The 25,990-nt window shown below is 39.0% G+C and overlaps 1 protein-coding gene across 1 annotated transcript in view; it reads right to left on the reverse strand.

The window, feature by feature from the left end:
* Positions 1-25,990, reverse strand: part of TMCO1 (transmembrane and coiled-coil domains 1) — a 53,584-nt gene that overhangs the window by 11,874 nt on the left and 15,720 nt on the right. The window contains exons 4-6 of the mRNA XM_032422244.1: positions 21,668-21,714; positions 20,110-20,177; positions 7,667-7,811 (exon numbers count right to left, since the gene is read on the reverse strand). Coding sequence (XP_032278135.1) covers positions 7,667-7,811; positions 20,110-20,177; positions 21,668-21,714 — 260 coding nt within the window. The remainder of the gene's footprint in view (positions 1-7,666; positions 7,812-20,109; positions 20,178-21,667; positions 21,715-25,990) is intronic.

Raw genomic sequence — 25,990 nt, forward strand, 5'->3', positions numbered from 1 at the left:
CTGTCTCTCACTCACTCTCTCAAATAAGTAAATTAAAAATTAAAAAAAAAATTTTTTTTAAATGGTTTTTTTTTTTTTTAAAGATTTCATTTACTTATTTGACAGAGAGAGACACAGCCAGAGAGGGAACACAAGCAGGGGGAGTGGGAGAGGGAGAAGCAGGCTTCCCGCCAAGCAGGGAGCCCGATGTGGGGCTCGATCCCAGGACCCCGGGATCATGACCTGAGCCCAAGGCAGACGCTTAACGACTAAGCCACCTAGGCGCCCCAAATGTATTTCTATACCCTCATATTTGATAATGATTTTTTAAGTGAAGCTATCGGGAGAAAAATTAACCTTTTAATTTCAAAAGAAACAAAGGTTCCATGAAGTCAAGGACCATAATTATGTGTCAGTTTTGTTTAAAACTGTATAATAAGCACCCAGCCCGGAGCCTGATCCCTGTCTGTGCTCAATTTTGTTGAGTAAATAAATGAATACTCTATCAAGGAATTATTACTAATGTGATAATGATCTCTTAAGGATGGGGGAAGATGACTGAAGCAGAGAGATGCCCTTAATTCATCCTAATATTATACCCCCATCATAATAAGGGGAGCATTATTGTCATGAAGGGAATAGAGCTAGTTGGTTTAATAACACCATCACTCACATTTAGTAAAGGAAGTGGATTCTGGTTAACACTATAGAGATGTTACTGATATATGTAAATACAGTCGTAATCTTTCACAAATAAAAGACTTTAAAAACATAAATTCAGGAAACCCCGTGGTCCAAGTATCTAATCACTTTAGCAATTAAACTACTGACAGTTTCAAGGCACTAATAACAGAAATGTTTCTCATTCTCCTAGATGCTATACTCTAATTTACTATCAGAAGACTTCTCTGTTAAAACAAGCAAGGCCACCCCCAAAGCTAGAGGTAACCTGCATAAAATATACATGGTTTTTACATGTTTAGCATAAAAATTAACCCCGAGCTAATGAAATTATAGTTTTATTCACTGAAACGAAAACATGAAAAATTATCCTTTAATACATGGTCTCAGGTTGGTGGTGAACTGAAGGCTTAAGATGAACAGTCGTGGGTAAAATGATGCAGTAGCTGTGAAACCAGCTGGGGAATCCTCAAAAAATTAAACATAAAATTGCAGCATGACCCAACAATTCTACTTCTGGGTATATACCCCAAAGAAGTGAAAGCAGGAACTCAAACAGACATTGATATACCATGCTCACAGCAGCATTACTCACAACGGGCAAAAGGTGGAAGCAACCCAGTGTCCACTGACAGATGAATGGATAAACAAGATGGGGTCTATACACACAATGAGATATTATTTGGTCTTAGAAAAGGAAGGAAATTCTGACACATGGCACAACATGGATGAACCCTGAAAACATGCTAGTCACAAAAGGACAAATATTATATGATTCTACTTACATGAAATCAAATCCACAAATGAGTGGTCAAATTTGCAGAGACAGAAAGTAGAATGATGGTTGCCAGGGATTGAGGGGTAGGGGTAATGGAGAGTCAGTGTAGGATTTTCAATGTAGGATGATGAAAACATTTTTTAAAAAATATTTTATTTAGGGGCGCCTGGGTGGCTCAGTCGTTAATCGTGATCCTGGGATCGAGCCCCGCATCGGGCTCCCTGCTCCGCGGGAAGCCTGCTTCTCCCTCTTCCATTCCCCCTGCTTGTGTTCCCTCTCTCGCTGTGCCTCTCTGTCAAATAAATAAAATCTTAAAAAAAAAAAAAAAAAAATTTATTTATTTATTTGACAGAGAGAGAGAGATAGCGAGAGCAGAAACACAAGCAGGGGGAGTGGCTCGATCCCAGGACCCTGGGATCATGACCTGAGCCGAAGGCAGACGCTTAACGACTGAGCCACCCAGGTGCCCCAGATGAAAAAGTTTTAAGATGGATGGTGGTGATGGTTGTACAACAATGTAAATCTACTTAATGCCATAGAACTGTCCAGTTGAAAATGGTTAAATAGCAAGTTTTATGTCTATTTTAACACAATAAACGAGAAAGATTAACAGCACTGGAATTACTGAATATAGGAAACCAGAAAGTAGCGTCTGGACATACGAGAGGATTAGCTGGAGGATTCTGCAGGAATACGGCTACCACAGGCAGTCACACTGGTTAAGTTTAACCCCCTGAGACTCTCGAGGCATGACATTTATAGTTTGGCCTACTCCTCCACATTTTTTACTCTAAGGGTTCAGATCACACTGCCTAGCCCACCCTACGACACTAGCACATTTCAAAAGACCTCTTATCTAGGGGCGCCTGGGTGGCTCAGTCGGTTAAGCATCTGCCTTCAGCTCAGGTCATGATCCTGGGGTCCTGGGATCGAGTCCCACATCGGGCTCCCTGCTCAGCAGGGAGCCTGCTTCTCCCTCTGCCTGCCGCTCTCCCTCCTTGTGCTCTGTCTCTCTCTGACAAATAAATAAATAAAATCTTAAAAAAAAAAAAAAATTCAAAAGACCTCTTATCTAAACAAGGTGTGAAGAAAGGAGGAGTGCCTCCACTCAAACACTTGTCACCGGGACTGAACAGACCTTCACATTTCAAAGGTGAATTTATTTATTTATTTATTTATTTATTTTTAAAGATTTTATTTATTTATTTGAGAGAGAGAGAGAGAGAAAGCACATGAGAGGGGGGAGGGTCAGAGGGAGAAGCAGACTCCCCGCCGAGCAGGGAGCCCGATGCGGGACTCGATCCCGGCACTCCGGGATCATGACCTGAGCCGAAGGCAGTCGCTTAACCAACTGAGCCACCCAGGTGCCCCTCAAAGGTGAATTTAGATAGGCACTCCAGACAAAATACTACTAGGCTGTTGGCAGGGATTTGTCATATTCACATGCATACCAGATTCAAGACCAATCATTCACCTCACTGTATTCTTTTGACCTTCTAGCTTCTTAGTTTTTGAAAAAAAAAAAAAGGTAGGCAAACTGTGATCTCAAATGACTCCATGTTTTTATGTTTTCCTTCCTAAAAATCACATAACAGTTGGCAAAGTAGAAGAGAGCAAAAAAAGAATAAGGTACACCAGTATGAACTCCAAATGGATTGGCTCATCATTTAAATGCAAGAATGAAACCAAAAAAGTACTAATAGAAAACAAGGATGAATTTCCTTATAACTTTGGAGTGCAGAAGAACTTTCTAACCATAATTCAAAATCCAAAAGCCATAAAAGACAAATTTGATCGAAAAAGAAAAAAAAAATCCAGCAGACAAAATTTTGTGTGGCAAATACCACTGTAAGTAAAACTGAAACACAAATGACAAACTGGAAAAATTATGTGCGACTTACAGCACCCAGAGAGGGCTAATCTCCTACATAGGAGCTAAAAATTCAGAAAAAGACCAACAACCCAATAGAGAAATAGGCAAAAGGCATACAAAGTCTCTTGCCACCAAAGAAAGAAAAGAGTATATGAACAGCTCTTAGACAAACAGGGACGCTCAATCCAAAATGCAAATTAAAGCTACAATGAGGTAGCAATTCTTATCTATCAGATGGGTAAAAACTCAAAAGCAATTTCTGTGGGTGAGGATGGCAGAAACATGCATTTTCATACCTTGCTCTTGGGAATAAAAAGTGGTATAACCCCAGTTTGCCAAGTTTATAAATTCCTATTTTGGTGTAGCACCTACTATTCGTTTAACATACACTTCTCAGGTGCATACTATGTACTAGACATAGGTACATAGATACTTTAAGGTATATATAAACAATTAAGAAATCACTACCTTGAAAGAGTTGGAGAGGAAAGGAGAAAATATAAAAATAACAAGTAGACAAAAACAGATAAAGCTCCTATAATGAAGAATATGACCAATCATTATGGAAACTTGAATCATTCTATATTAGTTTCCCCATCACTCACTCCACTTTATATCCCCAAACAAGCAAACAAAAAACCCCAATTCATTATGCTCTCTTAAAACTACTTTATGCCACAGTGTGTATCTGAAACCAAGTGGCCTACTTCTTTGCCTAAGAATGGCCTCACTGGGGAAATCATAGTACGTCTATAATTTGAATTTCTGAAAGCCTCCTATTTTATGGCTGCTCACTTCACAGGCATCTTCACAATTACCATGTAACCTAAGATCCTAAAAAGTAAATAAACAACAAAACAAAACATGGAAATAAAACAAGCATTTTAATTCAAAGACAAGCATATTTTTCATAGTAACACTTCAAATGCTAAGGTATGTCAGACTGGATAGAAGTTCATAATCCTCCAGTACATATGCTAACAACAATTAGTGAGGAACAGGTACAGAAACCATATGCAGCTAGTAAAATAAAAAATTATAAAAGTAGGTCGCTTTGGTAATTTTTCTAAGACTTTAAATATATTAGAATACCTTGTTTAAAATTGGAGTAATAAAATTAACCACCCAAGACGAGCACCACTCAGGATGCAGCAACAAGTTAGAACTCACCATTGATCTTGGGGAAGAAAACTATATAGCAAAAGAAAGAAATCTTTCAAATACAACACTGTTATATTAGCTATGCAATACTATTGCTCTTCTATACTTTTCTCTTATTAATATCAGTGCATGGAATGGGACAAGTAGAAATAAAAATTATGAGTATGGGGGCGCCCAGGTGGCTAAGTCGTTGAGCGTCTGCCTTCAGCTCAGGTCATGATCCCAGGGTCCTGGGATCGAGCCCTGCATCAGGCTCCCCGCTCAGCAGGAAGCCTGCTTCTCCCTCTCCCACTCCCCCTGCTTGTGTTCCCTCTCTTGCTGTCTCTCTCTCTGTCAAATAAATAAATAAAATCTTTAAAAAAAAATTATGAGTATGCATTCTTCCTGGCTCAAAACACATTGACTATATGCGTGTGTGTGGAGGGGGGGGTTTGCTGCCCCTTTCCTCCCTTTCTCTGTACTCAGTAAGCAATTATTTTATTAAGCTGTGCCAGTCTAGGATCTACTGTTCCTATTTTAACTTTATAGCACATATTATATACTATGGTTCTCATGGGTTAGCATATCATGCTGGTCCCCTGCCTGTTTTTATAAATAAAGGTTTATTGGAATACAGTCATACTCATTTGCACATTGTCTGTGGCTGCTTTCATACTATAATGGCAGAGCTGAGTAGTTACAACGTCTCTGCCTGAACCTTCAGGGATTAGCAGACTATGGCTGGCCCCTTGCCCAGTTTTGTAAATAAAGTTTTGCTGGAACACAGCCACACTCATTCATTTACATACTGTCTAGGGCTGTTTTCATACTATAACGGCAGAGTTGAGTAGTTACAACAGAGTGTATGGTCTGGTCTGAAAAGGAAATACAAAAATATTTACGATCCAGACCTTAACAAAAAATTTGCTGACCGCCATGGTAAATGAGCATTGCATTCCTGATAAAATTAACTGCTAAAGAAACACCTCACCAGACTCTCTGAAATAACAGAAAGGAGTTTAAAGACCAGCTTGAGCTGAACTTTCTCAATGATCATTCTTAACATTTCTTTCATTTTAAAAACTCTACAGTTTCAGACAGTGATTTCTAGGTAGCAATGCAAATGGCGCATCTAAAATGACTACTGTGAGCCATCACACATAAAATAGTAATATCTGAATGTAATTTAAAGTAGAATTGTTCTTAGCTGCTTAGAGTAGAATGTATACATCATTGTGTTTTATTAATATTTGGACATAAGCTACAATTAAAAATTTCAGATTTAAATAATCAAATTTAAGAGCAATATTCTGGAAATCAACGGACCACTGCTAAACCAACAAAAGAGATCTATGTTGTCATTGTCTTGGTTTTCATGTTTAGATAGACTAAATAAAATGCTTCACTACAGAGACATTTTCGAAAGATGTAGTATACACCTCAGCTACACAAGAACACAACTTCTGGTGGACATACCCACTTAGCTGCTCTATAAACATCTCCAATGGCTCATCTTCTAACCCAGCTACTCTTCATTCCTCTATTCCTCCCCTCTTACTGACACTAGTCTCCATTTGGTCACCAAAGCCACACGTGGGACTTGAGTTACTTTCTCCTTTCTCCTGCTTTACCTCCATGTATGTCTCAACTTTGCCCCCTCTTTTTCATCCCTCTCATCACGGCAATAGTTCAGAACATAATGATTTTTTGCTAGACAATTCAGATAGTCTTCTGGTATCTCTCCACCTTGTCAGGCTCCTCTCTCACATCTATCCTTCAGAAAGCAGTTAAGTGTCAGAAAATGATGCCAGGAAGTCTTGAGACCTGGCTGCACTTAATCTACAAAAGGAGGAGGTGGGAGGCAGCCAGACAGAAGGAAGAGCATTCACAAAAAGTCAATCTGGGTGAGTGGGACATGGAAACTGTCAGGCAAGTCAGAATGACTGGAGTGTTGGATGGGAGATGAGGTGGGGAAAACATTAAGCAGTAAGATCATGAAGATCTTTGCAAGTTTCAAACTATAATTCCATTTCCTACTTATTCTCACATGCCAGGCCAACCAAAAAATCTGCTGCCGTTGACAGTATTCAGAAGAAGAAATACAAGTCTCATGTGCCAACTTCCCCATGGCAATGCCTGCTCAATGGCAGTGTGTTCAAAGCTGAAATGTAAAAAGTTCTTAAGCCAGAGACTTTAATGAACCCCTCTCACTTTTTAAAGTCCTATTTCAAAAACTACTTCATTCTCTATATCTTTCTGCCTGAATTTTCCCCCACGAATCAAATGTTAGGTTTCTCTCTGGGCTCTTTCAACCATCTATACTTCTGTCTTGGCTCTCACTGTTTTTCATTATGAATGTGTGATAATCATGGTGGCCAAATGTAAATTCTGTAACACAGACTTGAGTATCTCAACTGTGAATAACCTAAAATCATCAAATTATTACATTTATTTGTGTTCCTGAAGTGCCAAAAGGCACTGGAGTATAATAGAGAAGAAATGATACTGGGGCGCCTGGGTGGCTCAGTTGGTAAAGCATCTGCCTTCGGCTCAGGTCATGATCTCAGGGTCCTGGGATCGAGCCCCATGTTGGGCTCTCTGCTCAGCGGGGAGCTGCTTCTCCCTCTAATTCTCCTCTGTGCTCTCCCTCCCTCCCTCTCTCTCTTTCAAATAAATAAATAAAATCTTAAAAAAAAAGAAAAAAAGAAATGATACTGAGAAGACCAAACCCGTTCTTCACTTTTGTATCTTTAGATGGTTGTAATGAAGAAGGAACCTAAGAGCTCTAAAAATGGGATATGGAAACCATGTTTGGTTTTATGGCTACTTCTCACCCCAATGGATCAGTAATCTAGACCTATACACATTTAAAACAGCTTTAGAGGTTAGGTTGGTTAAGTGTCTGCCTTCAGCTTAGGTTGTGATCCCAGGTTCCTGGGATCAGCCCCGCGTAAGGCTCTCTGCTCAGCGGGGAGAGTGCTTCCCCCTCTCCCTCGGCCTACCGCTCTGCCTACTTGTGCTCTCTCTCTCTCTCTCTGTGTCAAATAAATGAATATAATCTTTTAAACAAACAAACAAACAAATAAATAAACAAAACAGTTTTAGAGGATCCACTGGGATTCTAAAACATTTCTAGTATTAAAGTAGTAAAGGCTAATTTAAGGTGTGAGAGCAAGGAAGAATGTATGTATTTAATACTGGATATGGTCACTCACCTGTCGAATTGACATGGTACAGAGAATATACAGAAAAATGAAGGAACAGTCTGTGGTGTCATCCCCTAGCAGGTTTCGATGAGACAGTCCTTGGATATAGGAAAGGGGGGTGAAAGGGAGCTTTGCCACCACTCTACCATCAAATCTAAAAAGGAAAAAACAAAGAATTGTTATTTTTGGAAGACTGACAAGCTTCTTAGTTCCAGGGAAGAATCTGAGACAGAAATAGAACTCTAAGTCCCTTGATCTCTAAAAAACAAAGAATGATATTCTAGTATATGTGCTGCTGAAGCGAGCACAAAGAATGATATTCTAAAAAGAGACCTAAAGAACAAGGATGTAAGGAAAGGCCTAGATTTTTCCATCAATCTTTTTCTAAACTAGTGATTCTTAATTTTTTCAGTATCAGAAGCCCTGAACACTGAAAAATTGAGATTCCCTACATTGTTTCAAGGTTATAGCTATCACTATTTACTTCTCTATAAATTAAAACTGAGGAATGTTAAAAAATATTTACTAAATCATTCAAAAGGTGGCAACAAATTCATATGTTAACACAAATATTTTTATGAAAAATAACCATCTTTTCCAAAACAAAGTGAAAAGAAAGGCTTTTTCTTTTCTTTTGGCAAATGTCTTTCATGTTTTGTTTAATAGAATACTGCTGGATTCTCATAGCTGCTTCAGTATTCAGGCTGTTGCAATAATACACATCATAGAGCCCTGAAGCCTCTGGAAAATTCCACTGTACGCTAAAAAGAGAATAAGAATAAAAAAGAAAAATAACATCTTAGAATTATTCTGGCAGTAATGTTCATCTCAAGGACTTCCCAAGAGTCTCAAAGAGCTCTAGGAACCCCCAGACCATACTTTGAGAATCACTATTCCTTTTTTTTTTTTTAAGATTTTATTTATTTTTTGACAGAGAGAGAGACAGTGAGAGAGGGAACACAAGCAGGGGGAGTGGGAGAGGGAGAAGCAGGCTTCCCGCCGAGCAGGGAGCCCAATGTGGGGCTCGATCCCAGGACCCCTGGACCATTACCTGAGCCGAAGGCAGACACTTAATGACTGAGCCACCCAGGCGCCCGAGAATCACAGAGAATCACTGTTCGGAACCATGGCACCAGTAAGATTTTAAGAACCCTCTGTTCCAAGACCCAGAGGCTCCCAATACACCTCTTAAACAGGCTAAACATTTCTGAATAGAAATTCATGGAGTATATAGTGGTGAATGAAAAAAGCAGAGTCTTAAAATTCATACACAATATTCTCAGATAACTTTTAACATACTATTAGTGTTGGAAAGTATTCTTTTTACTTTTTCTAAAATAGAAAAGAGAGATATTTCTAAAAGAGAAACACAGAGGGCACCTGGGTGGCTCAGTTGGTTAAGCGACTGCCTTAGGCTCAGGTCATGATCCCGGAGTCCCTGGATCGAGTCCCACATTGGGCTCCCTGCTCAGCGGGGAGTCTGCTTCTCTCTCTGACCCTCTCTCCTCTCATGCTCTCTCTCCCTCTCTCTCAAATAAAAAAAAAAAAACTTTAAAAAAAAAAGAGAAACACAGAAAAAAGCTGTAAGAAAATGCTTATCAGCATTTATGTTGAGGTCCTGGGGATATTAGCTTCTTTTATACTTTTCTATGAATAAGTAGTATAATCAGTCAATAATGAAAATTATAAAAATGTGATTAAGGAGAGTGATACTTCATAATATTAGAGAAATGTATGACTACATCAGCTAAATTATCCAAATAAAGTCTTTTTTTTTTTTTAAGATTTTATTTATTTATTTGACAGAGAGAGAGACAGCGAGAGAGGGAACACAAGCAGGGGGAGTGGGAAATAAGTTGAAAAAGACACAAATAAATGGAAAGATATCTGTGTTCATAAATACGAAGAGTTAATATTGTTAAAATGTCTATTTTACCCAAAGCCATTTATAGATTTAATATAATCTCTATCAAAATTCCAATGGCAATTTTCACAGAAATAGAAAATACAATCCTAAAATTCATATGGAACCACAAAAGACCCTGAGTAGAAAAAACAATCTTGAGAAAGAACAAAGCTGGAGGTAACACACTTCCTGATTTCACACTATATTACAAAGCTGTAATAATCAAAACAGTATGGTATTAGCATAAAAACAGATGCACAGACCAATGGAACAGAAGTGAGAGCCCAGAAATCAATCCACTCATATAAGGTCAACTAACATTTGACAAGGGAGCCAAGAATACTCAATGGGGAAAGGACAGTCTTTTCAATAAATGGTGCTGGGAAAACTAGACAGCTACATGCAAAAGAATGATATTGGATCTCTATCTTACAACACTCATAAAAATTAACTCAAAATGAATTAAGGACATAAACAGAAGACCTAAAACTGTAAAATTCCTAGAAGAGAACATAGAAAAAAGCTCCTTGACATTAGCTATGATTTTTTTTGGATATGACACCAAAAGCACAAGCAACAAAAATCAACTACATTAAATGAAAAAGCTACTGCATAGCAAAAGACACAAGCAACAAAATGAAAAGGCAACCTATGGAATGGGAGAGAAAATATGCAAATCATATATCTGATTTAGGGGTTAATATCCAAAATATAAGGAACTCAAAAAAAATCTGATTTTTAAAAGGGCAGAGGATTTCCAAAGACATTTTCCTAAATAAGACATACAAATGGGCAAGTACATGAAAAGGTACTTAATGTCACTAATCATCAGGGAAATATAAATCAGAACCACAATGAGATATCAAGTCACTTCTGTAAGAATAGCTATCATCAAAAAGACAAGAGATAACAAATGCTGGCAAGGATGTAGAGAAAAGGGAACCCATGTGCACTGCTGGTGGGAATGTAAACTGGTGCAGCCACTATGGAACAGAATAGAGGTTCCTCAAAAAATGAAAAATATATGGGGCGCCTGGGTGGCTCAGTCGTTAAGCGTCTGCCTTCGGCTCGGGTCATGGTCCCAGAGTCCTGGGATCGAGCCCCGCATCGGGCTCTCTGCTCAGCGGAAAGCCTGCTTCTCCCTCTCCCACTCCTCTTGCTTGTGTTCCCTCTCTCGCTGTGTCTCTCTCTGTCAAATAAATAAATAAAATCTTAAAAAAAAAAAAAATGAAAAATATAACTACCATATAGTTCAGCAATCCCACTTCTGGGTATAAATCCAAAAGAAATGAAATAAATTCCTATCTCAAAGAAATATCTGTACTTCATGTTCATTGCAGCATTATTCACAATAACCAAGACAAGAAAACAACCTAAGAGTCCACTGACGAATGAATGGATAAAGCAAATGTGAGGTAGATATATACACACAGACCCAATGGAATGTTATTTAGCCATAAAAAGGAAGGAAATCCTGCCATTTGCAACAACAGGAATGAACCTTGAGAGCATTATGCCAAATGAAACAAGTCAGACAGAGAGAGACCAATACTGTATGATACCACTTATATGTGAAATCTAAAAAAACTGAACTCATGGAAACAAAGTTAGATTCGTGGTTGGCAGGGGCTGGGGGATGGGAGAAATAGGAAGATGCTGGTCAAAGGATACAAACCTCCAGTTACAAGATGAATAAGTTCTGGGCATCTAACGTACAGCCTGGTGATTATAGTCAACAATATTGTATTATATACTTAAAGTTGCTAAGATAGTAAATCTTAAATGTTCTCACCACCACACCACACAAAATGATAATCATGTGAGATAGAGGATGTGTTAACCAACCTTACTGTAGTAATCATTTTACTATATATATGTGTATCAAATCACTACATATACATTGTGTGTGTACACAAACATACACAATGTTTATGTTATATGTCAATTATATTGCAATAAAGCTGGAAAAAAAAGATTTAGGAAAAAAAAAGGAAAACCATTGATGTCCTGTAAGTTACTCATTTATGTGAAAGTATCTACTATGCATGAGACATTTTTTTTTTAAAAAATATTTTATTTATTTGACAGAGAGAGACACAGCGAGAGAGGGAACACAAGCAGGGGGAGCTGGAGAGGGAGAAGGAGACTCCCCGCAGAGCAGGGGGCCCGATGCGGGGCTCAATCCCAGGACTCCGGGATCATGACCCGAGCTGAAGGTAGACACCCAACAACTGAGCCACTCAGGCGCCCCTATGCATGAGACCTTAAGCCAGCCACAGATATGAGGAAAAAAAAAAAAACTTCGAAGAACTCTTACTTTTAATGAATTAATTTTTCCAGGAGACTTGAAGCTTGTCATAGGAATAGCTAAGTGAAGTGGTGTCTAGCCTAATAAAGAAGAGTTGGGGAACGAAGGGGAAAGGTGCAAAAAGAGAGATAGCTTATAGATATTATTAAACCTAGGAAGATTATTTCTCTCAGTGTACTTACTCTCTGGTTCCAGAGGGCAGGACCACTGCTCATGAGCAGAACTACAGGTAGGCATATTTTGGTCCAGTAAAAGGAATTACTTTCAGATGCTAAAAACTACTCAATAAAAGTATATTATCTCAGAAACCCTCAGGCTCCTCATTGTTGGAAATAATTAAATAGAGGGTGGAAAATTATCTGCCAGAGGTACTACTGAAGAGATTTTTGTATTGGGACAGAAGTTATTTGTGAAATGACTTCAGATCTCTTCTAATTCTAAGATGGTAATGTTTCAGCTTTATGGAAATGATCCAGGATGAAAAGCCAAAAAGAAATAAATAGCGACAAGCAGCGCCTCCTATTGCTTCTTTGGAAATCTGGAAATTCAAGTCCCTCCCATCTAACCTCAGGCTTTTTTCTTAAAAGCTGCCAGCTGTCAACAAGTTCTAAGATTAAATCGACGATTAAAAGGTGTATTAGAGATGGTGGACTCCACACTACAGTAAACAGATGATCACGTTGACACTCTGAGAAATTAAGTTAAAAATTGAATAATAGAATCAAAATATGTGCTAGACTTCTCATTTCATATGCCAGCTTATAAAAAACAGAGATACAGTCTTTAACTTTTAGGTGCTCACAGTCTTAGACCCAATAATAACATATATTTTTAAATGCACAGGCCACAAAGACCCGAACAAAAACATGAATTATAGCCCAGCAATTGTGCTCCTTGGTATCTATCCAAAGGAGCTGAAAACTTACGTGCATACAAAAACCAGCACACAGGTGTTTACAGCAGCTTTACTCATAATTGCCAAAACGTGGAAGTAATCCAGATGTAAATGGATAAACTGGTACATCCAGGCAATGAAATATTATTTGGTGCTAAAAAGAAACGGGCTATTGGCCATAAAGACATGGGGGAACTTTAAATGGATATTACTAAGTGAAAGAAGCCAATCTGAAAAGGCTGTATGCTGTATGAGTCAAACTATATGACCTTCTGAAAAAGGCAAAACTATGGAGACAGTAAAAAGATCAGTGGCTGCCACAAGTTGGGGTGGTGGGAGAGAAAGGGATGAATAGGTGGAGCAGAGGATTTTTAAGGCAGTTAACCTACTCTGTACGATACTCTAATGGTGGATCCATGCCATTATACATTTGTCCAAAGTCACCGAATGTACACCAAGAGGGACCCCTAATGTAAGCTGTGGACTCTGGGTGGTTAGGATGTGTCAGCACAGACTCACCAACTGTAACAAGTGCCCCACTCCAGTGGGGGCTGTTGCTAGCGGGGGAGGTCATGCATGGGGCGGAGGGTGTACAGGAAATCTCTGTACCCTCCTCTCAATTTTCCTGTAAACCTAAAACTGCTCTAAAAAAATAACTTATAAAAAAAAAATCAATACATTGGGCGCCTGGGTGGCTCAGTCGGTTAAGCGACTGCCTTCGGCTCAGGTCATGATCCCAGGGTCCTAGGATCGAGCCCCGCATCGGGCTCCCTGCTCAGCCGGAAGCCTGCTTCTCCCTCTCCCACTCCCCCTGCTTGTGTTCCCTCTCTTACTGTGTCTCTCTCTGTCAAATAAATAAATAAAATCTTAAAAAAAAAAAAAATCAATACAGCACCTGAATAAATAGTAAAACACTTACATTACATGAACCTCCACACCAGTATTGCAAAACAAAACAAGTAAAAAGCTACTGTTGCCAGTGTTTTGAATAAGAAAGTCGACTAAAGAAAATAGTATACTGAAGAACAAAGAACAGTCTTCCTTCTTGCCAATAGTAGCCTTCTACAAGAAGCTTGAATATAATGAAGCTTTTTGTAACATTTTCCTCCTGAAGATACTGTATTTGACTTCTTTGACCTCTGTGGCTTAAAGAAAAGGCATGTAATATTTTATCTTGTACTGATGAACTGCATAAATAGGTATTTCAATACTGGTCTAAGGCCTAAAAATGTCATCAACAAGTAGTTGCTGAATAATTATACAGTATATGCTTTTCAGATGTGGCCCTTGACTCAAGAGCTTTAAGCGTGGAAAAATAAAATGGAAATACATAAGACATCGTGGAGCACATGAGAGACTGCTGTTTGGTGCTAGACAGTTCACACAAGTGACAATGCTATGAAAATTCTGCAGAGAAAACCCATGGGGCCTCTGCTGACGAGGGAAGTGCTTTGTCCCCCACATGTTCTTGTATATAGCTTTGAAAACCTCGGTCCTCTAGAAATTTCATAATTATCAAAGCAGCAATACAACTATTATATTCTATTCATTTGGTTCCCATCATTATTAGACTATCTTTAGTATTTCATTAAGTATTTTACCCTCTTCTGGTTGTTCTTTTTTTTTTTTTTTTTTAAGATTTTATTTATTTATTTGACAGAGAGAGTGAGAGCACAAGCCGGGAGACAGAGGGAGAGGGAGAAGAAGACTCCCTGCTGAGCAGGGAGCCCGATGCTGGGCTCAATCCCAGGACCAAGCCACTCAGGCGCCCCTCTTCTGGTTGTTCTAATTCAATTCAGCTTAGAATGAGAGAGGAGAAGAAGGCAGCAGGGAAGAAAGGAGGGAGGGGAAAATTTGGAAAGAATGAGACCAAGTTATTTGTGCGATCATATGATTATCTATCTAGAAAATCAGAGAACCAAATTAAAACCTACTAGAACCTATCAGAGTTCAGCAAGATGGTCAGTTACAGAATAAAATAACAATGTTATTGTAGTAATGAGCTAGAAGATATAAAATACATGCAAGACTTATTTAGAAAGAAACTACAAAAGCACATAAAACAGACTTAGCAGAAACACCACGTTTCTAGATGGGAATATTAAAAATTATAAAGGTGTCTAATACTTCAAAACTAATATATCAATTGAATAAAATCTGAGTCAAAACTTGAATGGGATTATCTTAGGGGAAGCTGATACATGAGTGATTCTTAAAAATTCATGTGAAAGAATGTGTGTCTCAGGAACAGTGAACAGTGCAGTTAGAACACAATAGTTTGGGGTGCCTGGGTGGCTCAGTCGTTAAGCATCTGCCTTCAGCTCAGGTCATGATCCCAGGGTCCTGGGATCGAGCCCTGCATCGGACTCCCTGCTCAGCAGGAAGCCTGCTTCTCCCTCTCCCACTCCCCCTGCTTGTGTTCCCTCTCTCGCTGTGTCTCTGTCTGTCAAATAAATAAATCTTTAAAAAAAAAAAAAAAAGAACATAATAGTTTGTAGACAGTAAAAAGAAATAAAGTTTGAAGAACAGGCTGGGGCCAAAGCATGGAATGGCATGAAAACCAGGTTAAAAAGTTTGGACTTAAAGCAGCAGTCTGAGTGGCATGATGCCACATAAGGACTTTAGTGTCAGAGACACTAGTTATATTCCAGCTCAACGTTTACTAGCTTTGAGACCTTGGGCAAGTTAAGTAACTTGGAATCTCATATTCTCATCAGTAAAATAAAGACTGTAATTCTCATCTTGGAAGGCTGTTAAGATTACAAAGGCAACCTATATAAAGGCCAACAGTGGCCAACACACAGTTACTATTCCATCAGTAGCAGATGCGGTTATTAGACAATGAGTAACATGCTTTTGGGGATGGTTAACTTAATGCTGCAGTGACAGGAGGCACCTGAAGACGGAGAGCAGCTAGGAAGCTACTGGCAAGCCCAAGATCAAGGGGTAATAACAAGACGAACGGCAATGAGCTGAAACTAGGATAAGAGCTGGTGCAGCATGGATGAAGAGGAGAAGGAGGAGGGAAGAAGAGAGGAGGAGAAGGAGGGAGGGAAGGATGGGCAGGTGGATGGATGGCTAGACAGACACAGAGAGGCAGAACAAACAGGAACTGTTAACTGATGGAACAGAGGACTGACAATGTTAGAGATAACTCAGTGTCCAGCATTAAATGTGGGACAGGGTAGATACACAAGAACTGTGTGCTGAAAGGAAGAGGGGAAGGGAAGCGATAAAGCTTTCAATTCCAGGTGACTAGAAATGAGCACCACTGAAAGACACACAAGTATCAGGAAGCGCACTGCTTTGGCAGAGAACATGATGGGTTCCAAGTGAGTCTCAAAAATAACGTAAAGAGAAATAAGCCTCTCTGAGGCCCAGGGACAGGCTGTTCTGCAGCCCAAGAAAAAGGCAAAATATAGCTGAGGTAGGGTGTTACTGTTATAAAATTTCTCTCTCTCAAATTTCTCTCTATAATGGATCTTCTACAAATTACAATGACCCCTACATAAAAAAGAACAGTGAATTTTTAACTAATAAATCAATATTTCCTATATAGATGTCTATTCTATTTGAAGGGAATAAGCAGCGTGAGGGCTCAGGCTGGGTAATTTTTCTTTTATCTCCCACAGCATGAGGCACAAAAAAAATGGCATGCAGCTTTTCGACCTGAATAAACATTAAAAATAGTTGAAACCTATAAATATTTATGTAGTACACTCACAAAAAATTGAAAACTGGAGGGAGAAAATCAAAGGAAGGCAAATGAAAATGATTATTGACTCAAAGGAGAAACATAAGAAATATGTTATAATACTTTGCAGTTACGTGATTCTATGACTATAATCAAATATATTAGCTTCATTTAGTAACTAAACCAACTATGGATTCAAATCAAAACTGTATGCCAAGCTCTAGTTTTAACCACAGAAAAGAATGAAAGAACTGGCAATTTCTTCCAAAAAGATAATCTAACGTTACCTCCTACTGTAAATAATGACCATAAGCCAAAATGATTCATTTCCATGTTTTACAACTTAGTTTACAAGTCAAGACTTCTCCCTACTTAAGCCTAATGTCAACACTCTCATCATTAAAGAGATATAGTCTTTGAAAATTAGATTTTCATTACTAACCTGTCAATAGGATGTGCACAATTTTGCATTATTTTTTCCAAACACTGTTGATAGGTTAATACTGAAATAAACACTCTCAATATTTATTGCTGATATTAGCCTGTCTTATTACAAGACTCTGAGCTATCCCAGGCTAAAATAAACTATGACCTAAGAGTCAGTAGAAGACGTTTTCATCTGGGTTAAAGCCTTTATTTGTTGGTGCAAGATGCTAGTGCTCTTCCCGTCTCAGTCATGGAAGCCCATACAGACACAGGGGCCAGAAACTCAAAGTAGTTTGTAAAGCTGAGCCCCCCACATGGAGAGCAGCTGGTCTGGAGAGTCCCCCAGTCCCATGACAGGCTTTATGGGAATGAGAAATAAACTTCTGTTAAGCCACACACACGCACACACACACACACGAAGACATTTTCATCAACTACATTCAGATTCTCATGGTTTTTGAGAATTTGGTTCCATTGTAATTGGTTCACTAACTAGTGTTTTCCTAAATGAACCACTGACATCTTGGAAATTAGTAATTATAATTTAAAAATTTTTGATTCACGGGGTGCCTGAGTGGCTCAGTCAGTTAAGCATCTGACTCTTGGGGCTCTTGATTTCAGCTCAGGTTGTGATCTCAGGGTCCTGGGATTGAGCCCCATGTCGGCTCCATGCTCAGCAGGAAGTCTGCTGGAGATTCTCCCTTTCCCTTTGCCCCTCCCCCTGCTCATGCATGCCATCTCTCTCTCTCAAATAAATAAATCTTTTAAAAAATTTTTTTATTCACATTTCAAATGGCATCAAATTCTGACCCCAGAATAGTATAGAAACCATGACAGAAGAAACTGGTGTATATTTACAAATATTTTTAAATTTATTCAATAAATATCTATATAAGCCCTAAAACCCTAAGGATATAAAAACTGTCACATGTGAAGACTATAAGGAACTTACAGTCTAGTAGAGGGAGACATAAACATAAGTTCGGTAAAGAAATATATTAGCTTCATTTAGTAATATATTTAGACTAAGGAATAAAATAAAATGCTGAACCTCTAGCAAAGCAGGACTCAAATCTGTCACAAAAATCATACAATCAAGCTAAGGCCAATCAGAACAGACACAAAGACACAACACTGACCTTAAAATATTATTTAAAACATCAGAAGTAAGAGAAAAGTAAATAGGAAGTTAAGCATCAAATTTAAAAAGTACAGATGAGTACTTAGCCAGCTCTATACTGTCCAGAAAGCAATACTTTACGAAGAATATTTGTGGATTTGAGTTGTTACACGGACTCTTAGTAGTTAATTATAAAACCTTTCAAGGGTGTTTGCTTTGCCTGGTAACTCATGGGGATATGTACCCAAGAAATGAAAGTATGGCAGGATGGAAAGAGTATTGAGTTTAAAATTATAAGCCAGAAATCATGACACTTCTAGATACCTTAGGCAAGTTATTTCACCTTCCAAAGGTCCCTTTCAGCCCGAAAGGTCTATAATTTTAGTAATCATTACTTAAAAGGAAATTTTACATTAAAACCATGTGGACACCACCTCTAGTCCCTCACCTAAGTAAAAACAGCCACTCACTTCCTTTCCCCCAACTGCACTTCACACAGGTTTCTACTGTAGCATCCATCAAGGTATTTGTTTATCTAGCTTTTCTTCCCATAAAACTGATTATTACTGAGGACGGGGGCCACACCTTATTTGTTATATTCTAACACTAGCACAATGCCTGGCACAACGTAGGCACTGAACTGGTGGGGAGGGAAGAATGGACTGGAGGAAGGGGGGAGGGGCAGGGAGAGGGAGAGACAGACAGAAATGAAGCAGGGGAGGAAGAGTAGGAGGAAAGGAAGGAAAAGAGGGAGAGAGGGAAATTCTCATTCCTGTGGGATGATTCATGTGGGCCTTGAAAAGTAGTAAATGACTGTTTGTCATCTTTGGATATTTTCCCAGTTTCTGTCAAAAGCAGTTCCACAATTACTCAGGCCTGCTATCTGCAAGTTTAGGCAACAGTAACTTACTTTATCATTGTTAAGACTCTATTTTAAGAGTCAAACATCTCTATATAACTACCTTCATTTTGAACCAGTATGCTAGTAAGTAACTTAAAAACACAGAAGACATATTAAATTCTTTTTAGAGGCCCCATAATACCTGGGTCTTTACCTTGTACATAAAAGATCCTTGATATTAAAGAGGGTGGGAAAGATATCATATAATTGTATTCTCTCAAAACTCCTTGATTTTGGTAACTGGATTGAAGTTATATAAGAGAATGTCCATGTTCTTAGGAAATATACATTTTAGTAGTTATGGGAGCTCCTGAGTGGCTCAGTTGGTTAAGCATCTGCCTTTGGTTCAGGTCATGATCCCAGGGTTCTGGGATCGAGCCCCACATTGGGCTCCCTGCTCAGCACGAAGTCTGCTTCCCCTCTCCCTCTGCTTGTGCTCTCTGTCAAATTAATAAATGAAATCTTAAAAAAAAAAAATTTAGTAGTTATGGATAAAGGGGCATGAACCCCATAACATACTCTTGCATAATTAAGAAAAATACATAAATAATACATGTATGAATGAATACACAGATGATATGGAGAGATAGAAAAAGAAAGAAAACGGAGCAAAATGTTAACAATTGTGAATCTGGATAATGGATATATTATTTTTGTAACCTTTCTGTAAATTTGAAGTATCAAAATAAAATATTACCAAAAAAGTTAATTGCTGGGGCGCCTGGGTGGCTCAGTCGGTTAAGCGTCTGCCTTCGGCTCAGGTCATCATCCCAGGGTCCTGGGATGGAGTCCCACACTGGGCTCCCTTCTCAGTGGGGAGCCTGTTTCCCCCTCTCCCTCTGTCCCCCGCTTGTGCTTGCTCTCTCTCTCTAGTGCTCTCTCTCTCTCTCAAATAAATAAAATCTTAAAAAAAAAGTTAATTGGGGCACCTGGGTGGCACAGTCATTAAGCGTCTGCCTTCGGCTCAGGTCATGATTGAGCCCCGCATCGGGAGGTCCTGTGATCGAGCCCCCACATCGGGCTCCCTGCTCCGCGGGAAGCCTGCTTCTCCCTCTCCCACTCCCCCTGCTTGTGTTCCTGCTCTCGCTATCTCTGTCAAATAAATAAAAATCTTTAAAAACAAAAAAAAAGTTAATTGATCATAAATACACACACATATAGAACAATAGTTAGGTAAAACCATATTACTAAAGGATACTCACATGGAATTGAACATTCCCATTAGGGCAGTAAAACAAAAGCCAATTGCAAACATGGATTTCATTCGGACCTATAAAGAGACCAACAAATTGTCATTTCACACTAAAGAAAACCACTACTAAGGCACACCCAAAAATTTCGGTTTCATGTCATGTTTAAAAGACACTCCCCATAGCAATAAGCTGTTTATTGACTAACCCACCCTCCACCTCCAAGCCCTTCTCCTTGCCCCCTTCTGATGAATAGTATTGGGTGGCCATGTGACCCAGTTCTGGCCAGTGAGTTACAAGTACTGAACGGGACTTTTAAAAGGGACAAAGCTGGCCAGTATCCCTTTAGGCCTTTTGCCCATTCTTCTTGCCTGGAATGAAGAACATAATGCCTGAAGATAAAGGATAAAGTGCCATCAAATAACCAAACAACCATAATCTAATGGCCAACCTAAGTCCTTAATAACATTACTGAGCTGCTACACCAGGTCAGGACTACCAACCTCTGGACTTCTTGAACAAGTAAAAAAAATCTTTATCTGTTTAAGTCATTGCTGGTTAGGTATTCTGTTACTTGCAGCTAACTTCTTACTTAATTACATTAAGTGGTAAAAGTATAAATAAACAAAAGATCATATAGATGTAAGATTAACAATCATTATCTCTGGATGACAGTTCTTTTTTTTTTTTTAAGATTTTATTTTTAAGTAATTTCTACACCCAACGTGGGGCTCAAACTCACGACCCTAAGATCAAGAGTTGCATGCTCTTCTGACTGAGCTAACCTGGGGCCCCCGGATGACAGGTTTATCAGCAATTTTTCTCTCTTCTTTCTGTAGTTTCCAAATTTGGTCTTATAAACACTTAATAATGTCAACAGAAAAGCTATTTTCAAAAAGATGCCCTTCTAAATTACAGCTTTACTCAATAAAATTGCAAGAAACAGAAGATGATATAGCAAAGGTCTCTCCGAAAGCAAAGAGAACTGTTGCACAGTTCAGATGTCCTGTGTTAAACATACAGAAATTAAATAGAAAAATTAGTCAAGCTACATAATTAGCCTACCTATGCCTTAGAAAAACTCTTGAACAAGCTCTACTCTTTAAAAATGATGAGTAAATGGGTAATAAAATCATTTTTCTTTAAACTTCATGGTATGCCTGACATGCAGAACAAAAAGCCTCTTAAAGAACAAAGGCAACAATAAAGGCCATCTATAATGCTTCAGCTCAGATGCCGGCATGACACAGGTCACCAGAAAACCAAAGATTCAGCAGTGACATGAGAAAAAAAGAAAACAGACGACTTCATTTGAAACAGAAGGGCGGAGCTAATCAAGAACTGTGTGAAAGGGACAAATTATGACCTCCGAGACAGCCCAAAAGAGCTTCTCTTATTACTGAAATGACATTTAAGCCCAGAAGCATATTTTCAGTTCCATCTGGTTCAGGAACACCCATGACATGATTGGGTGAATTTCTGAAAAGGTAAGTATGTTTTAATGCAAATCAGAGTCTTAGGCTATAAAACATTTTGTGGTTTACCATAATATTATACTTCAGACTCGTACCATGGATAGGTCTCTGTTGTTATTTTTCAGTTTCTCTTCTTGCCTCTCTGAAAAGAATTAACAAACTGGTTAATATACACAATGCTGAGCACAAAGCAGATGTTAAACTGTCACTGACTGGTGACTATAAAAGCATTTGTGTCTCAGTATCACTTAATAATAAGATGAGCTGAATACCTGTGATATTGTATACTTTATATTAGCAGAAAATCTGAATGCAGCAGAGCACCAAAATATTTCAATTTAAATAAAAATCTTTAAAGATTAATTAAGAATCACCTCTGGTATTGTCTTAACTCTGTACATTAAGATATACTTTTATACTACTCTGATGGAAAGTGTAAACATAATGATTATACTTAGGTTTCAAATATGAGTTACTCATCTCTTATGGTTCTCCCCCTCTTTCAGTTTCTTAAGAGAGCAGAGTCTAAAAGTAAAAGCCAATCAAGACAAATTTAAAATTCAGGTTCTGGGGTGCCTGGGTGGCTCAGTCGTTAAGCGTCTGCCTTCAGCTCAGGTCATGGTCCCAGGGTCCTGGAATCGAGCCCCGCATTGGGCTCCCTGCTCCACGGGAGGCCTGCTTCTCCCTCTCCCACCCCCCTGCTTGTGTTCCCTCTCTCGCTGTGTCTCTCTCTGTCAAATACATAAATAAAATCTTTTAAAAAATAAATAAAAATAAAATTCAGGTTCTTTCATATTACAGACTAATTACTCTAAAAATAAGCACAGTTTTCTAGGTGAGTCACTTAGAAAGCTAGAAAATTTCACATATATTTTAAGAACGTTGTTATATACACACAACCCAAACCACTTAACGAAGTCTCAACTGTATATCAATGCCCTTATTTGCTGTATTCCATCAATATAAGGGATTTCATTGTTTCCAGGAAGAAACTGAAGCCCGGTGAAGGGGAAGTGACTTGGTAGAGACCCTGTGAGCATTCTGTGGCAAAGCCAGGACTAGAATCCAAGTTTCCCAACTCCCAAGCCAATAATCTCTATGTACACTATGCTTCTGCTCTCTTTGATCATGTATTATCACCAGGATTAATTTATTCAACAAATACTTACTGATTATCTACTACATGCCAGGCACTTTTCTGAGTACTGGGGATACATGAATGAACAAAACACACAAAAATCCCCACCCTCATAGGAAGATTACAAAATAAAAATATAATATCCTCTAAAATAAAAAAATACACCATTAGAATGAACTGGTGTGAGGGCAAGTAAATTTGAGCAGGTGAAGGAAAGGAGGAACAGAAAGAGGCCTACAGGAAGGCTGGCTTGCAGACTGAACTGTAGTTTCTAAATAGTACATAGCGGGATGAAGACATGATCCCCTGCCCTGAACTGCTCCTATTCAGTTTGTTCTCCCTGGAAGGGAAAGATGAGGGCAGGAGAGAGCGGGATGCTGGAGATTTGTGGAACAAAATGAACAAAAAGGAATGGAGCTAAGGTCTATCTTGGGGGCGGGAGCTGCTTTGCTATCTGGGCAGTCCTCTTACAATGTAACAAGTCGTTTTTAAATTGGGGGGTTGAGGATTGGGGTATGAGATGATAAGGTAAACAGGGATAAAATAACTAGAGAGGGAAAGGACTACCACTACAAAATAAAAAGAAAGGTATAGGAGATCACCTATGCTAGAAGCCATGGCATATCCCTGACTCCCACATCCAATCAAACACCACATCCTATTAATTATGCCTCATAAATATTTTTTAAAGATGTATTTATTTGAGAGAGAGAGAGAGCATGCACGCTCTGCAGGCGGACAGGGGGAGGAGGAGAGGGAGAGGGAATCTCAAGCAGACTCCCTGCTGAGCAGGGAGCCTGAGGTGGGGCTCAATCCTGGGACTCAGAGATCATGACCTGAGCCAAAACCAAGAGTCACTTAACCGACTGAGCCCCTCAGGCACCCCACATACCTCATAAATATTTATGAAACCCTCCCCTCCTCACTACCATGTCCTTAGGATTTCTAACCCTGTATTACTTCAAGTCTCCTAGCATCTCACTGCCTCCAAACTTGCTCCCTCAAATTCATCTCCCACATAGCTGCCTGTCAGATCTACCTAAAATGTAAAACTGACCAAAATTATGATACTCCCCAGCTTAAAATTCTGGCATGGCCTTTCATCCCTACGAGGTCATGTTCCAGTATCACCTGCAAGTCTGATGTCCGTCCTTGCAGCCTCATTTCCAATCCCTTATATGAACTGTTATGTTCCTGCAACACTAAACAAATGTAAGCTGCTCTCTATGTGAAGCTTTTCTCTAGATCCAGTGTCTTTGTTCATGAAGTCCTTTCTACTTGGGTGACCAACTGTCCCAGTTTTCTCAGGATTGTTCCAGTTTTAGCTCTAAAAACCACACATCCCAAGAAACTCCTCAGTCTCGACCAACTGGGATTTCTACCTAGAATGTTTTATTCTGTCCCTATCCAACCCCTTCCTGGCTAGCTAGTACTCAACTTTTAAGCCTCAGCTCTCTGTCACCTCCTTTTCAATAATGTTCTATAGAGCTTTCTATAATTACGAAGATATTCTGTATCTGTGCTGTCAATAAAGTAATCACTAATTACATGTGGCTCCTGAGCAAATAAAATGTGGCCAGTGTGATTGAGGAACTAAAATTTTAACTTCATTTAACTTTAATTAATTAATTTATTTTTAAAGATTTTTATTTATTTGAGAGAGAGAGAATGAAGAGAAAGAGCATGAGAGGGGGTAGGGTGAGAGGGAGAAGCAGACTCCCCACCGAGCAGAGAGCCCAATGCGGGACTTGATCCTGGGACTCCAGGATCATGACCTGAGCCGAATGCAGTCACTTAACCAACTGAGCCACCCAAGCACCCTAACTTTGATTAATTTAAAAAGCCAAATGTAGCTAATGACTGCTGTACTAGACACTGGATTAGAAGTCCTTTCTTTATGCTTCCAGAATATTTCATGCACATCTTTATCATTATGCTGACTGAGTTTGTACATTCTCTTATAATGATCTATTTATATACCCATCAACCCAACTAGATGGCAGGTTCCTGGAGAACAAGGAATCTCTATGCCTTCTTCATCTCTGTATTCTCAGTAACTGTCATGTAATTAGCTGCTCAACATTGTAGTATGTGCTCAATATTGTTTCATGAATGATTCAGCAATATAATAAAACCTGATCTGAAGACACAGCATACCAAAAATCCTTTTCTAGGGAAAGTAGTCCTTTTTTGGGGGGAGGGTAAGTCCTTTATGATGAAGCTAATAGCCTGAATAGACAGAAAAAGCACAAAGAGCCTAAAAGTTGACAGCAAACTGAGGTGACATAGTTTTTCTGAAGCTAAGTCCACACAGAAACAAAAACTGTAAATAGACAGTGTGTGTACACAGCTTAATAATACAGCAGCACAGGGCGCCTGGGTGGCTCAGTCATTAAGCGTCTGCCTTCGGCTCAGGTCATGATCCCGGGGTCCTGGGATCGAGTCCCACATCAGGTTCCCTCCTCGGTGGGAAGCCTGCTTCTCCCTCTCCCACTGCCCCTGCTTGTGTTCCTGCTCCCTCTGTCTCTGTCAAATAAATAAATAAAAATCTTTAAAAAAAAAAAATAATAATACAGCAGCACAGGATTATGCTATTGTTACTAAATACCTACCATACAGAAAGTTGTTTTAGTTGGTTTCAAATAATTCAAAAAGAAGTTAATATTCACTTGGTTTTGGAGGAGGTGAAAGATACAAATATGTTCAATGTTTGCTTTCCCTCCTACCTATCTCTGATAAATTCAGGGCACAGCACTATCAACTGCACAAGATTTAACTGGATGGGATAGCAGCAGCAGCTAAGACTAATTCTCAGCACAGGGATTTTATTCATGGACAACTAAGAGCTGATTATGTCTGAGGCTACCTTATATACTCTCGTGACTCCACTCTTCACTAGGGACCATTCCCGACAGACTAGAACAAAAAAGATAGTATATAAAAAGATAAAGTTGATTTTAAAAAGGATGCCTCTGTAGAGAAAAGGGACAAAAAGAAGAAACGGAATAAAAAAACAACAAACTAAACAAATATATTTAACAGGAAAACATTATACATGCAAAATTTCATCCGAAATGAACCTATCTGTTTGTGGGTAGGAAATGCTAAGATGCCTCAAGAAGCACAAACATTATAAAAACAAAGAAGTTAATATTCAAATGTCCAGGACAATGTAACAGTCTTCAGAAATCCAAAAATGCCCATTTGGGAAAGAGCAAATCTGATCTAATAGAAATGTTACCAGTAGGTAAACAATTTCAGGTACTCCCCAAGTTATGAA

The sequence above is a fragment of the Phoca vitulina genome, unplaced genomic scaffold (assembly GCF_004348235.1).
Source record: "Phoca vitulina isolate PV1807 unplaced genomic scaffold, GSC_HSeal_1.0 scaffold26, whole genome shotgun sequence".
Taxonomy (NCBI): domain Eukaryota; kingdom Metazoa; phylum Chordata; class Mammalia; order Carnivora; family Phocidae; genus Phoca; species Phoca vitulina.